General features: G+C 41.0%; 1 protein-coding gene across 5 annotated transcripts in view; it reads left to right on the top strand.

Annotated features, from left to right (window-relative positions):
• The window catches only part of pask (PAS domain containing serine/threonine kinase), a 70,526-nt gene that overhangs the window by 54,392 nt on the left and 3,373 nt on the right, over positions 1-12,761 (top strand). For 3 of the 5 annotated variants that reach the window (XM_059950843.1, XM_059950848.1, XM_059950837.1), the window contains 2 exons: positions 4,146-4,279; positions 6,449-6,592. In XM_059950843.1, coding sequence (XP_059806826.1) covers positions 4,146-4,279; positions 6,449-6,592 — 278 coding nt within the window. Of the gene's footprint in view, positions 1-4,145; positions 4,280-6,448; positions 6,593-7,606; positions 8,110-12,761 lie in introns of those variants that run through there. The other 2 variants (XR_009508040.1, XR_009508041.1) reach the window with 2 other exon arrangements.

Genomic DNA, 12,761 nt, shown 5'->3' with positions numbered 1-12,761 from the left:
TTTCATTAGGAATTTGAAGAGATCTGGTTTGTCAATTAAAACATTAAAACTTCTACAAATATACCGTGGAGAGCAGGACTGGTATGGGGGGGGGGGGGGGGGTGCTACGAAAGTTGTAGAAACTTGTAAAGTTAGTCAGCTCCATCATGAGTACTAGTGTAACACCTGTGTAGCACCAGTCTTACCACTTGTGACTAATCGTCACACACTTTTGAGAAAATCAAATTACACTAGGTGCCAATAGGCCATCGGAAGGTTCTAGGTATTGAAAGGAGGCAGTGAATAGAAACCACACACGTCTGAAGATAAGGTATTGGTTGTAAGAAAAAAGTGTACAAGATATTTACAATATGAATAATTCAAAATTCAAACATTCGTGGATATCAAATCACAACAAATTCCTTTTTAATTAGAATTAGTGATATTCATTAGAAAACCTTTGTTACTCTAACTGATAAAACCTAGTGTTATTCCCCATTTAAAAGTTTACAGACTGAACTTCCCTTTTTACTTATCCCTAGTTAATTAGAAAGCCAAATATAATTTGTATTCTCAAGCGTTATAGTTAACTTTAGTTTCAGTTCCAGGCAGTATATCTACAAGTTTAAATTCAAAAATGTTACATACATACAAACATATGTGCATGTGTGTGTGTGTATATAATATAAATAATATATAAATTAAATATATAAATAAAATAATCAGTTCTTGCAGAAAATCAAATTCAGATCCTTCGAATGAAAATGAACTTGTACATCCAACCATATTAAATCCTCTGTCATTATACATTTTGTTCCTCTCACTGGTTCTTCATCTTGGGTGCTCGCCATCATGTTTTTTGGTTGGTTGGAATGAAATTGTTGATCATCCACGGAAAGTCAATCAACAGACGTGTACAAAACTTTACCAAATACCTTGGTATGATTTTACAGAACTAATTCCTGACTACGTGGTAAGGATTTTGGACACTGGTCTCTGCCGATATTGTCTCATTAAAGCTGCTGTGTGTTATAGGGTAGCTTCAATATATCTTTTATCACTATTGTCTCTCCAGGGGTTTCACCCTGAGGGTTTCAAGTTAGTTAGAGTAAAGATGCTCACTACTAATTCCACTCTTAACAGTTCATGACTTCAACTTCTAATTGTTGTCGCGTTTCTCTCCTTGTCCAGACTGCCACGTGCTCGCATCACGTTTTTTTTTCAAAATCTCTTTTTAATCGGTAAACCTCGTTTTCATCTCTCTGCAGGTAGAAATTTCTAACATTACAATTTTGGGTTTAATTAACCTGGGTTTCACTAGCCTCTGTAGTACCCAAGACATCTTCAAGGAGTGGTGTCTTAGAACCCCCACCACACAGTTCATGTCCTGTGTTACTGTTGGGAAGGAGGCACACACTCAGTGATTCAGGAACAGTTGCTTCCCTTCTGCCATCCAATTCCTAAATGGACATTGAACTTGTGAACAATACCTCCTTTTTTTATTTCTGCTCTTGCACTACTTATTTTAATTATTTTTATTTAAAATACACACGTGCACACACACAATTCTGATTTCTAAGTTGTCAGTGGGAAGCTTTAATTTATTCATTTTATTCTTTTAATGAATGTATCAGAAATAGGTGGTATATTTCAATGTTATTTTAATAGAAAATGTTAAAATATGTTAACCAGTTTGTTTTTCCACCTGTGTATCAAACAAGGTTCATGGCTAAACTAAACAGAAAAGGTTGTGGGGATGGCCTGTTAAAGGTTAAGCAGACTGAGCCTACCCTGCTTAGTGTTTAGAAGAATGAGCGGTGATCTCATTAACACTTGTGCAACTTAATGGGGTAAATACAGTCAGCTCTCCTTATCTGCGGGGGATTGGTTCCGGGACCCCTCGCGGATACCAAAATTCACGGATGCTCAAGTCCCTTATTCAACCTGTCTCAATCTGGTGGACCTTGGGACCCAGCGGAACCCCAGACCTTATTTAACCAGTCTCAGTGCAGTGGACATCAGGACCCGGCACCAGAGTTCTGAATGCACAGTGTTTCTGTTCACGAAAATAATCACGATCATGATTGAAAATAAAGTGGAAATAATAAAGCGACCAGAAAGAGGTGAAACGCCATTGATCATTGGAAAAGCGTTAGGCTACGTCCATCAATGATCGGAACAATTTTAAAGGATAAAGTGAGAAAGGCTCTGCCCTGATGAAAGCTACAATTATTACTAAGCAACGCGGTGGTTTAATTATTGGGTTTTGGGGGTTTTGAGTTTTTGATCCTCCACATCACCCCGGCACGGTGGAACTTCCGTTCCTGAGCCTAGCACTGAAACATAAGTTCTGAAATGTTTTATATGCATGGAAAGGTAAAATATATACTATATACTAAGACAAACGTTTAACTAACTGACGCTAAATAATACCGGATGTGCCTGTTCTGACTGACTTAGTAAGAGAACTTCCGATTTTTTTTTAATCCCGATGCACAATGACGCACGCATGTCTTCCCGTATACTTTAAATTATCTCTAGATTACTTATCATACCTAATACAATGTAAATGCCATGTAAAATGGTTGTTATACTGCAATGTTCAGGAAATAATGACGAGAAAAAAGTCTACATGCTCGAACAGCAAGTGCTGGAAGAGCACTTCCGGGTTTTCGCGATTCGCAGTTGGTTGAATTCGCGCATGCAGAATCAGCAGATGAGGGCCGACTGTACAACATCTTTGCCCTAAATGAGATGTCTGGAATCAGGAATCATAAGGGTCAAAGTAAGGGGTTGGCCATTCTACTATAATGAGGGTAAGAATCTCCATTAAGAGATAATCCTTATCAAAGGCAGAGATTAGACAGACTTTGGATATTGGACATGAAAGGGTATGGTGTTAACGGAGGAAGGTGATGCTGAGTTAAGAGATCACCCTGATTTTTATGGTCCACTCTTACTGCCACCTCTTGTATTCTGGTTAATTCTACATATAAATACTGTACAGATGAACACAGTAAACACAAGGGACATATTTACTAGCAGAATACTTATTAAAATCTTCATATATGCTTGTACCATGTAATTAATTTCCTATGACAATAAATTCTCACTAAGTAAACTGAAAGCGTACTTGGAAAAATTCCATGAAATACAAAATACGATCAACTTATACAGCTTTAACACAAATTTCTGTTGGGTCTTAAAAGAGCATGGGGAAAAAGAGCTGAGTGTGACTTTAGAAACAAAAGAGTGGGACAAAATTTGCAAAAATGTCAAGAAACCTTATTCAGTTTAAGATCCTACTACACTGTTTCTATTGGACTCCAGCAAGGTTACATAGATTAGGGTTGAAAAACACGGCCGAATGCTGGTGCTGTACGGCGGATAAAGGGGACTTAGTACATGCGCTCTGGTCCTGGCCCAGAATTCAAGAATTTTGGATTATGATACATAAGTATATTGGTGGATATACTTCCTGCCCCAGTCATTTTGTCTTGGGGAAGACACTTGGGTTACTTGGGGATAAACACTCTCCAGACAAGTATAATGGTAGGAAGACAAATTATATTTAGAGGTTTGAGGAACTTGGGGGGAACCATCATTTCAGGAGTGGGTCACAGAAATAGCCAGAGTGGCAGCTTTTGAACACATGTCTTACGAGCAGTTTGATAGATTGGACATCTATACACAAAAATGGGGCAAATATTTAGGTTTCCTGGAGGCGAAATAGTGGTGATTGTAGTGGTGAAGCATATTGCTGAATGGTAGTCTTTTCTGTTATTAGAGGTCTAATAGACACTCTTGGTTATTACATTGATATTTATTTCTGCCATGTTTGTTTTTATTTTAAGGATAATTTTGTGTTGTAAGCTATGGTTTACATCATTTTAACACTGATTCAAGGGTTTGGGGAAAAAATTCTAGAAATAAAATTTGAAAACAAAATATGAAAGAAAAACATAAGTACTTGCAATGGCCACTGCAAGTGAAGCATTCATGTGGTTAATTCTTTTAATGGACTGATGCAAAATATTGCTGTGAGCTATAGTGTGTTGCCCATTGGCGAGTTAGAGGTTTTCCTACAGTCAAATATCTCTAAACTTGAATTAATAACAGTTTCCTCCCTGATAAGTTAATCTCGTGTTCTTTTTACCCGTGTCTAGGTATTCTGGATCTGAGTTGGAGATGTGGTCCCTGGGAGTGACGTTGTATACCCTGGTCTTCGCAGAGAATCCATTTAGTGATGTGGAAGAGACAGTGGCAGCTGTGCTAAGACCACCTTTCCAAGCCTCCAATGGTAAAGATACTGTATATCTAAGCATTTAAATGTCAAATGTATAACTAACAAACCCATTTGTAATTCAGAATGAAGATGCCAAAATCTGTTCTGATTGCAGATCCTGAGAGTGATGTAAGTAGTGCACATGTTGCAATAATACTTTTTCATTTACAGTGGGAGAATGGAGAACCTATTGCTTCCTGGCCTGTCTTTCCGCCACTTCATTTATTTACTTTCAGAGTCCTGGCATTTGGCATTCTGCTTTTAATTCATTTTTAACAGCATTTTTCTAATGCTTGGAAATGTTATTATTTACTCACTACCTTTCAACAATAATCCTGTCATATGCCATTTTAAATTGATTCATTCAATCAATAGTTGTTTACAAACAGAAATCAACCCCAAATTTCTTGCTTTCTCCCCCTCCCACTGTGTTGAATCATCTCTTTCTTGTTACTGTTCCACTTTTCCTTTTCCATTTTCCACGTGTACTTAGTACCACAGCCTTGACAAGTACTATAAAAACTGACATTACCTACTGAGCTATTTCTCTTGATTATTTTGTGTGGTATTAAGAATAACATCACACTTTCACACCATCCTAATCAGTTTTCTTTATTGATCTTTCAGAGGAAACTTCAGTCTCTGTTCTCTGTTGCAGTTCTTTACACGATCTCTATTCATTAGATGGACAAATATTTCTTCTCATACTTTCTCCTTGCATTTTCATGGTTGCATGTTTCATCCTCACAGAAGACAAAATCAATTATCATAAAACCCCTGACCCACTTGGAAGTAACACTGAAGGAGATCTTGCAGTATTTAAAGATGACCAATAGAGCATCAGGTATGATTGCCACCCTGTGGCTCTGACATCCGCCATCATGACATGCTTTGAGAGGCACACATTAACTCCAGTCGTACAGAAAACCTCAACCCACTACCACTTGCCTACTGCCAAAACAAGTCTATGTCAGACAACATCTCGCTGGCTCTACACTCATCTCTGGAGCATCTGGACAGTAAAAATGCCTATTATTAGACTGTTGTTTATTGACTAGAGCTCAACCTTCAATATTATATTTCCAATCACACTCATCCAAACTCCTAAGCCTGAGACTCAGCACCTCCCTTTGCAGCCCAGTCCTCGACTTCCTGACCAACAGACCACCATCAGTAAGGATAGGTAACAACACCTCCCCCACAATTATTCTCAAATACTAGTGCCCACAACACTAGTATCCTCAATCCATTACTCTCCATGTACCTGCTACAGCGTGATCAAATTCTGCACTAACTCCGTCTACAAGTTTGCAGATGGTACTACTGTAGTGGGTCATATCTCGAATAAATATGAGTCTGAATACAGGAAAGAGGTGAGGTAGAGAGCCTAATGACATGGTGTCATGACAATGTCAGCAGACCAGAAGAGCTGGTCATTGATGAGGTCACAGGATGAGGTGCGGTGCATTATTTATATCAATGGTCCTTGGGTTAAGAATGAACATCCTCAATAGCCTGTTCAGTCCAAACACATAGAAGACACAGCAAAGCAAGCTCTGCTTCCTCAGAGGCTAAAGAAATTTGCCAAGTCCACTTTGACCCTCATCAATTTTTAATGCTACACCAGAGAAAACATCCTGTCCAGATTTATCACAGCTTGGTATGGCAGCTGCTTTGCCCATGACCACAAGTAACTAGGGTGTTGTGGACACTGTTCACCAACCTTCCATCTGACTATTACAGTAATACAGCCAGCATCATCAAAGACCCCACCCACTCTGGACATTTTATTTTCTCCCCATTCCAATCAAGTAGAAGATACAAAAGCCTAAAGCACGTACCACCGGCCTCAAGGACAGCTTCTATCCCACAATAAGACTATTGAGTGGTTCCTAATGCAGTAAGAGGCTTTTGACCTTGCAATTTACATTTTATTGTGAAATTGCACCTTACTGACTACCTGTTCTGCACTCTCTGTACTGTAGCACTTTATTCTGAAATGAATTGATCTGTATGGACTTGGTTCATATGACAATAATAACCCAAATTGTATAAACTGTAGGAAGTACTATATTGTTGCTGATCAGTGCAATCAAGAAAATATGATGAATGTTGAATATGAGCCAAGAGAAATGGAAATATCTCTTTTTCAGCCAGCTCAACTTCTGTCTTCATTTTCTGTAGATTTTATGAACTTGGTGTCAGCTATGTTGCAGCCTGATCCTTGCCTCCGTCTAACTTTGGAAGAACTAATGAAGAACCCCTGGGTGACTCAGCCAGTCAATCTGTCTCTCTACACCTGGGAGGAAGTGTATTCCGCCAAAGAAAGTGAGTGTGAAACCTGACATTTTAAATACAGCCATGAACTGAGCAAACCCAATAACCTACTTGATGGCTTTTTTTTCTTGGGATAGAAGTATGTCCAAAAGTAATTCCAGAATGAAGTCAGTGAGTTTTCATTTTTAATTCATCTTTCCAAATATTCATCGTCCATGAATTAAGGGCTGAATTTTCCACTGTGCATCCTGACAACCTAAGATGGCACAGGTGGATCACTCAGGTGGGGTATTTTATTCTTGCAGTGTCATACTTTACGGTAACCCTCAAAATGCAGAAGAAACTCAGACTGATGCTGATGCAGGGAAATGATCTAAAAGGTCAAGTATCCATTTCCTTCCATCAGTGCTATCTGACCCACTGAGTCATCAAGCATTTTGTGCATTACTTCAGATTTTTCAGTGTTATTCAATTCTTTCTTCCTTTTTGCTTTATTTAAAGTTTGGATCCTTGTGAAGCTTTTCTCCCAAATTTGAATAATCGTCCCTTTTTTTCTTTTGTGGAATTTTGTGCAAACATTTTTCTTCAATGCTTTGGACATTTTGCCCTCGGGTACATCTGATTACTTTTTTACTACTTTACATTTCCTTTAATTTTACATCTTCAGCCTTTGGGGAAAGCAGTGTTAAGGAATGCTGATGCTTAAGTTGGTTCAAAAGTGAGTGCAGGATCAGAGAGCTGAATGTAGAGTGCCTATTAAAAGTATTTCCCCCCCCCCCCCCCAAGAAGTTTTCATCTTTTATTGCTTTACAACATTGAATCACGACGGATTTAATTTGGCTTTTTTGACACTGATCAACAGAAAAAGACTCTTTCATGTCAGAGTGAAAACAGATCTCTACAAAGTGATCTAAATTAATTACAAATATAAAACACAAAAGAATTGATTGTATTAGTATTCGCCCCCTTAATATGACATACCAAATTATCTTTAGCTAATTGGTTTTAAAGTCACATAATTAGTTAAATTGAGATCAATCAAGGTATTTCCATTGATTCTCATAGGAATACACCTGTATCTGGAAGGTCCAACAGGTGGTGAGTCAGTATCCTGGCAAAAACTACACCACGAAGACAAAAGAACACCCCAAGCAACTCTGCACAAAGGTTATTGAAAAGCACAAGTCAGGAGACGGATACAAGAAATTTTCCAAGTCACTGAATATCTCTTGGAGTATAGTTAAGTCAATCATCAAGAAATAAAAAGAATATGCCACAGCTGTAAATCTGCCTGGAATAGGCCGTCTTCAAAAATTGAGTGACTGTGCAAGGACGGGACAAGTGAGGGAGGCCACTAAGAGACCTATGACAACTCTGGAGGAGTTACAAGCTTCAGTGGCTGAGATGGAAGAGACTGTGCATACGACAACTGTTGTCCAGGTGCTTCACCAGTCGCAGCTTTATGGGAGAGTGGCAAAGAGAAAGCCACTGTTGGAAAAACTCACGTGAAATCTTGGCTAGCGTTTGCCAAAAGGCATGTGGGAGACTCTGAAGTCAGCTGGAAAAAGGTTATATGATCTTTCGAAACTAAATTTGAGCTTTTATCAGACTAAATGATACATTTGGCGAAAGCCATCATCAAAAGCACACTGTCCCAACTGTGAAGTATGATGGTGGCCATCCTGCTGTGGGGATGCTTCACTACAGCAGGCCCTGGAAGGCTTGTGAAGGTAGAGGGTAAAATGAATGCAATAAAATACAGGGAAATCAGGGAGGAAAACCTGATGCAGTCTGCAAGAGAACTGTGATTTGGGAGAAAAATTGTTTTTCAGGTGGTCAATGACCCTAAGCATAAAGCCAAAGCTGCACAGGAGTGGCTTAAAAACAACGAAGTTAATGTTCTGGAGTGCCCAAGTCAGAGTCCAGACCTCAATCCAATTGGGAATTTGCAGCTCAGTTTGAAAGGGCCTGTTCACTCACCATCTGTGCAGTTTGACAGAGCTTGAGCAGTTTTGTAAGGAACGGGGGAGAAATTGTAGTGTCCAGATGTGCAAAGCTGATAGAGACCTATTCACACAGACTCAAAGCAATAATTGCTGCCAAAAATGCATCTACTAAATACTTGAAGGAGGTGAATATGTATGCAATCAATTATTTTGTGTTTTATATTTGTAATTGGATCACTCTGTAGAGATTTGTCTTCACTTTGACATGAAAGTCGTTTTCTATTGAACAGTACCATAACAAGCCAAATGATCCACTGTAATTCAATGTTGTAAAACAATACAACATGAATATTTCAGGGGGAGGGTGTGATGAATACTTTTTATAGGCACTGTAAGTATGCATAAATCTTTGAAAATTGCTGGTCAGTTAATAAACTGTGCTGAATCCTGGCTGCATTAATAGATACAAAAGCAAAAAGGTTTCATCTGAGAATCCCTGATTCTCCTTAGAGCAAAGAAAGTTGAGACTTGGGCTTGAGTCTGATAACTGGATAGATATTGTTTCCATTGGCAAGGTAAAGGGGAGACAGGTTTGAAGTCAAACACGAGGAAATCTGCAGATGCTGGACTATCCCTCTTCCCACCCTGTCTCTTGCAAAAATGCTATCCCCTTCTTATAATTCCTCTGTCTCTGCTGCATCTGCTCTCAGGATGGGGCTTTTCATTCCAGGACGAAGGAGATGACTTGCATTTTTTAAACAAAGGGGCTTCCCTTCGTCCACCATCAACTCTGCTCTCAAACGCATCTCTCCCATTTCCCGCACATCTGCCCTCACCCCATCTGCCCACCACCCCACTTGAGATAGGGTCCCCCTTGTCCTCACCTACCACCCCACCAGCCTCCAGATCCAACGTATAATTCTCCGTAACTTCCGCCACCTCCAACGGGATCCCACTACCAAGCACATCTTTCCCTCCCCCCCCCCTTCTGCTTTCTGCAAGGATCGCTCCCTACACGACTCCCTTGTCCACTCGTCCACCCCCCCCCCCCCCCAATCCCTTCCCACCGATCTCCCTCCTGGCACTTATCCTTGTAAGCGGAACAAGTGCTACACCTGCCCTTACACTTCCTCCCTCACCACCATTCAGGGCCTCAGACAGTCCTTCCAGGTGAGGCAACACTTCACCTGTGAGTCGACTGGTGTGGTATACTGCGTCCGGTGCTCCCGGTGTGGCCTTTTATATATTGGTGAGACCCGACGCAGACTGGGAGACCGTTTCGCTGAACACCTAGGCTCTGTCCGTCAGAGAAAGCAGGATCTCCCAGTGGCCACACATTTTAATTCCATGTCCCATTCCCATTCTGATATGTCTATCCATGGCCTCCTCTACTGTCAAGATGAGGCCACACTCAGGTTGGAGGAACAATACCTTATATACCAGCTGGGTAGCCTCCAACCTGATGGCATGAACATTGACTTCTCTAACTTCCGTTAATGCCCCTCCTCCCCTTTTACCCCATCCCTGATATATTTAGTTTTTTTCCCCCTCCCCTTTTTGCTTTCTCTCTCTGCCCATCACTCTGCCTGGTTCTCCATCTCCCTCTGGTGTTCCCCTCCCCCGTCCCATGATCCTTTCCCTTCTCCAGCTCTGTATCCCTTTTGCCAATCACCTTTCCGGCTCTCAGCTTCACCCCACCCCCTCTGGTCTTCTCCTATCATTTCGCATTTTCCCCTTCCCCTCCTACTTTCAAATCTCTTACTATCTTTCCTTTCAGTTAGTCATGACGAAGGGTCTCAGCCCAAAACATTGACAGCGCTTCTCCCTATAGATGCTGCTTGGCCTGCTGCATTCCACCAGCATTTTGTGTGTGTTACAGGTTTGAAGTGATTGTTTCAAGATCTGACATCAGAAAAATCCTTATCCTCAGTGGTTCTGATCTGGAATGCAGTGATTGATTGATACAGTGGTAGATAAGATTCACCTGTGGACTTCAAAGTGAATTGGATTCATAGAAATACAATTGATTAACATGGATTGGACTCGATTGGCCAAATGACCTAATTCTACTCCTATATCATATGGTCTTATGGATTTGTAGATAAAGGTAGAACATTTTCAAGGTTATGGAAAAATAGAAGCAAGGAAAGGGGACTGACTGATTGTTCTGAAAGAATCTCTTTGATGAATGTGCTGTAACTATTTTATGCTGTTGGTTACCTGGTTGAGGGAGAAGCATTGAGATGGAAGAAGTTAATGCTGCACTTTTTCATATAGTTAGCTTTGAAGAAGAGCTGGAGAAAATGTATCCCAACAAGAAGGCCCCAAACCTCTCCGCTCTTTTCTTGACAAAAGAATCAATCAGTTCCCTTCCACCACCTCCCTCCTCTGTCTGGTAGAATGGGTCCTCACCCTCAACAGTTTTTCCTTTGGCTGCTCCCACTTTCTCCAATCTCAAGGGGTAGCCATGGGCCCCAGCTATGCCTGCCTCTTCATTAGCTACGTAAAGAAGTCCATGTTCAAAGCCTTCCCCAGCTCATCCAGCGCTACGTTGACAACTGCATTGCTGACCTTGTCAATTTCATCAACTTTGCCTCCAACTTCTACCCTGCCCTTAAATTCACTTGGTCCATCTGACACCTCCCTCCCCTTTCTTGATTTCTGTCTCCATCTCTGGAAACAAGCTTTCAACCGATCTTTTATAAACCTACTGATTTTCGTGGTTATCTTGACTATTCCTCTTCCTACCCCATCTCTTGTTTTTAAAAAAAAAGAAAAAGTTCCTTCGCCTCTGCTGCATCTGTTCCCAGGATCAGGCTTTCTGTTCCAGGACATCAGAGCTGTCCTCTTTCTTCAAAGAATGGGTTTCCCTCTCTCCACTATTGATACTGCCCATACCCGCATTGCTTCCTTTTCCCAAGCATCTGTGCTCACCCCATCTTCCCACTGCCTTAACAAGGATCGAGGCCCTCTTGTCCTTACCTACCCCATCAGCCTCCAGATCCAACACATTGTCCTATGCAAACCCCACTGTCTCCAAATGGATTCTACCACTAAGCATATAATTAGCTTTCCCCTCCCTCTCCACTTTCCACAGAAAGTGGAGATTGCCTCCTCTGCGATTCCCTGTCCATTCGTTCCCCCCCCTCATTAGTCTCCCTCCCCACATTTATCCCTGCAAGCGGTCTAAGTGCTGCATCTGCCCATACATCTTCCCTCACTTCCAAGTGAGGTAACACTTCACCTGCAAATCTGCTGGGGTTCTCATGTGAGTGCAGCCTCCTCTACATTGGTGAGGTCCGTTTCATCAAAAATGAGTTAATTTGAGGCCACCCTCAGGGTGGAGGAGCAACATCTTGTATTCCATCTGGGTAGCCTCCAACCTGATGGCATGAATATCCATTTCTCCTTCCAACTTAAAAAGAAGTTCTCTCCCCTCCCCTCTGTCCTCTTGCCTCTTCTGCCCTGCCTACCCCTTCCTCCTTCCCTTTCTCCTATACTCCACTCTATCCGATCCCTCCTTCTCCAGCCCTTGACCTTTCCCTCCCATCTTCACCTATCACCTTCCAGTAGCCTCCCCACCCCCTCCCCCATTCCGACTTTTCCCCTTCCTCAGTTCACGATGAAGGGTCTCGACTCGAAACGTCGACTGTTTATTCATTTCCATGGATACTGCTGATCTGCTGAGTTCCTTCATCATCTTTTGTGTGTTGCTGTGCAGATAATATCCAGTGTTCTAACATGGAATACAAAGTTACTTTTCACACCAAGCGAAATTCAGATTTGGGCAATTATTTGCAAATGCTAAGAAAGAAACATCATCACTTTATCTTTCCCATAGTGTTGTGTTAGTTGCAGCTCCTGAATGTCTCACTAAAGGGGCATTCAAACAGTAAATGCTAACTACTTTACAATGAAGGGCATCTCAGGAAACCCAGACTGACTTTTTAACCTGTCTGTTCTCTTGTTCATTCACAAAAACAAAGACTATGCTGATTGACAACAGCCTTGCTACTTCCCACAGTTTAAGATGACATCTTGGAATCTTAATTATGTGAAAATCTGGGATCTCGTTGTTATTCCTTAGATAGTTTGCCTTTACAGATACATTTACTCACCTATAAACTTGGGTGGGTAAATTCACTACTGTAACAAAAGGTGCCTTTTTTGTTCCTGTCAGAGAAGAGTAATATTAGCTTAATTGTTGTTCTGTTACTGCCTTTAAGTAGTTTGATATTTACATTTAGGGGTGTTCTGAAATTATTCAGTTGTAT

Source organism: Hypanus sabinus, chromosome 2 (genome assembly GCF_030144855.1).
Source record: "Hypanus sabinus isolate sHypSab1 chromosome 2, sHypSab1.hap1, whole genome shotgun sequence".
NCBI lineage: Eukaryota > Metazoa > Chordata > Chondrichthyes > Myliobatiformes > Dasyatidae > Hypanus > Hypanus sabinus.
Note: the sequence above shows the minus strand (reverse complement) of the source record. Positions and strands in the feature narration are given on the sequence as shown.